The sequence below is a fragment of the Penaeus chinensis genome, chromosome 33, assembly GCF_019202785.1.
Source record: "Penaeus chinensis breed Huanghai No. 1 chromosome 33, ASM1920278v2, whole genome shotgun sequence".
Classification (NCBI taxonomy): domain Eukaryota; kingdom Metazoa; phylum Arthropoda; class Malacostraca; order Decapoda; family Penaeidae; genus Penaeus; species Penaeus chinensis.
Window position 1 is genome coordinate 30,029,256 of NC_061851.1, and position 2,039 is coordinate 30,031,294.

Sequence of the window (2,039 nt, forward strand, 5' to 3'; positions counted from 1 at the left end):
GAACAATCGGTAACGTTTTACGAGTCGCATCAAAGGATGGCTAGTTATCTACACAATAAACATGATTTATTTCAAAAAGGTCCCACAAAAAGAGTTTAAAAAATATTATTTTGAAACTTTCGACGAAATGCTGTTTTGCAAACCAATTGTATTTTACGATTACACATTCTCTCCCTATCAGATATTGTATAAAGGAGAATTCTTGATTCACCTTGTTCTTAAAAATAACTTCTTTCGTTATCAAGTAAACGATAAACGAGGGGTAAAAGAAGCAAAATGAAAGACGAAAATAATAAAACGAAACTTAAAAAAAAAAAAAATCATATTTCGTACGAACACCTGAGTCTCAATCATCAGTAAAAAAGGTTGAAAGAAAACACTAGAACTTGAGCAATACCTCAGTCGAGCTTTCATCCGCGCTGAGTGGGGGCCGGCGTGACCTCTCGTTTCCAGGTCAAAGCTGTGACCAAATAGGTGATTAACGAGTCTAAAACGAGTCTTAAACGAGCGAACACCTCGGTCATCTGGTAGCTCGGTCACTGAATTATCCTCCCCGCGTAAGCATGGAAGGCGCAAGTGATCGAATATCCCGTAATATTGACAAATATTATCCCATATTAGGTGTACGCGGGGCGGGGTTAGCGGGCAATCAGCTGAGGGAGTTCGGGAGACGGGGACGAGAAGGTTCAGTGGGCTGGAGACCCTCGTGACGATCGCACGTGGAATTCTGGGCTCTTTTGCCTCTCTCGCTCGACACCGGTTAAGGTGGGAGAGAGACTGTTCGGGTAAACGTGGGACTCCTTGGAACGGAGAGGGAGTGAGACTGAGAGAGACAGTGACTGCGTTCATTCTTTTTCGTTGTTGCGATACAAGTAAAATCTGAATTTCTCGTTTTTTTTTGGGGGGGTATGGTTGAATTTGTATTTTTTAAAGAATTAGTGAAGGTCGAATATGTCCTATTAAAAAAGGAGGTTACAGATTATTCTTACATTTATTCGTATGATCTTTCTCTCGCTCGACAGATGTTCAGGCTTGCCTAATCATGGAAAGACGTCGCCTGGCAGTCCATGAGCTCTGAAACGCGACGGCCGCCGAGCGTTTGCGCCGAGTGATGTGAACACGAGCCAGGCAGCGATCCAAGCTTTAGCGCCGAGCGGATAGACTCAAGCAGCAACCATGGCCAAGTCGGAGGAGCAGGTGGTCGAGCAGGACCGCGCGGCGTCGCTGGGGAACAGCGTCGACGACAACAACAACAGCGACGACAGCAACAGCAGCAGCGACGACGGCAGCAAGAGCCAGGCGATCGAGGCTTCGGGAGGCAAGTACCAGCTGCGCCCTCGCTCGCTGCACGCGCGGCGCCTCTGCGACGGCGGCGACTGGAGCTTCCAGGACGCGATACGGAGCAAGCCGCGTCCTCCGCCGCTGTCCAGGTACCGCAGGAAGACCGCCAACGCCAGGGAGCGATACCGCATGCGGCAGATCAACACCGCCTTCGAGAGCCTCCGCGGCGTCCTGCCCTCGTGGGTGTGCAGTCGCCGCACCGCCTCGGACATGACCAAGATCGCCACGCTGAGGCTCGCCTCCGCCTACATCCGGTCCCTGCAGGACATCCTGGACGGCAACGCCCCGCAGGACACGTGCTCGTGGGTCCTGTCCAGCATCCTGCAGGACGCGTCTCGGCCGCACGACGACTCTGAGAGGAGCGGCACCGCCCCCAAGGCCCCAGGGAGCGACGACGCGTGCGCGCACTCGGAGGCCGACCTCGTGTCCCTGCTGTGCGGCTCCTCGGGCGCGCAGGACGGCCTCGAGTCGCTCTCGTACCTCGCGCCCATGACCGAGAGCGACACCGTGACGCTGCTGCTGCTCGAGTCCGACTCGCACAGGCACTGGAACGAGCAGCACCCGCCGCTCGTGTCCTAAAGGCGAGGACCGGACGGGTCGTGTTCTGTGGCGTAGTGATAGTGTCCTTCCCTGCGCGCGTGTGGCGAGTGTGGTGTTGCAAGGCGTCGTAGAGGGAGTCGTCTGAGGCTGAGAAAGAC

The 2,039-nt window shown here is 53.9% G+C and overlaps 1 protein-coding gene across 2 annotated transcripts in view; it reads left to right on the plus strand.

Moving 5' to 3' along the window:
* The first annotated feature begins 714 nt into the window (after window positions 1–714).
* LOC125043287 (transcription factor 15-like) overlaps window positions 715–2,039 on the plus strand; it is a 1,853-nt gene continuing 528 nt past the window's right edge. The window contains exons 1-2 of one of the 2 annotated variants that reach the window (XM_047639317.1): window positions 715–765; window positions 1,023–2,039. The exon at window positions 1,023–2,039 is cut by the window's right edge and continues 528 nt beyond it. In XM_047639317.1, the coding sequence (XP_047495273.1) occupies window positions 1,177–1,920 (744 nt within the window). In that variant the 5' untranslated portion in view covers window positions 715–765; window positions 1,023–1,176 and the 3' untranslated portion in view covers window positions 1,921–2,039. Of the gene's footprint in view, window positions 873–1,022 lie in introns of both variants that reach the window. The other variant, XM_047639316.1, reaches the window with a different exon arrangement.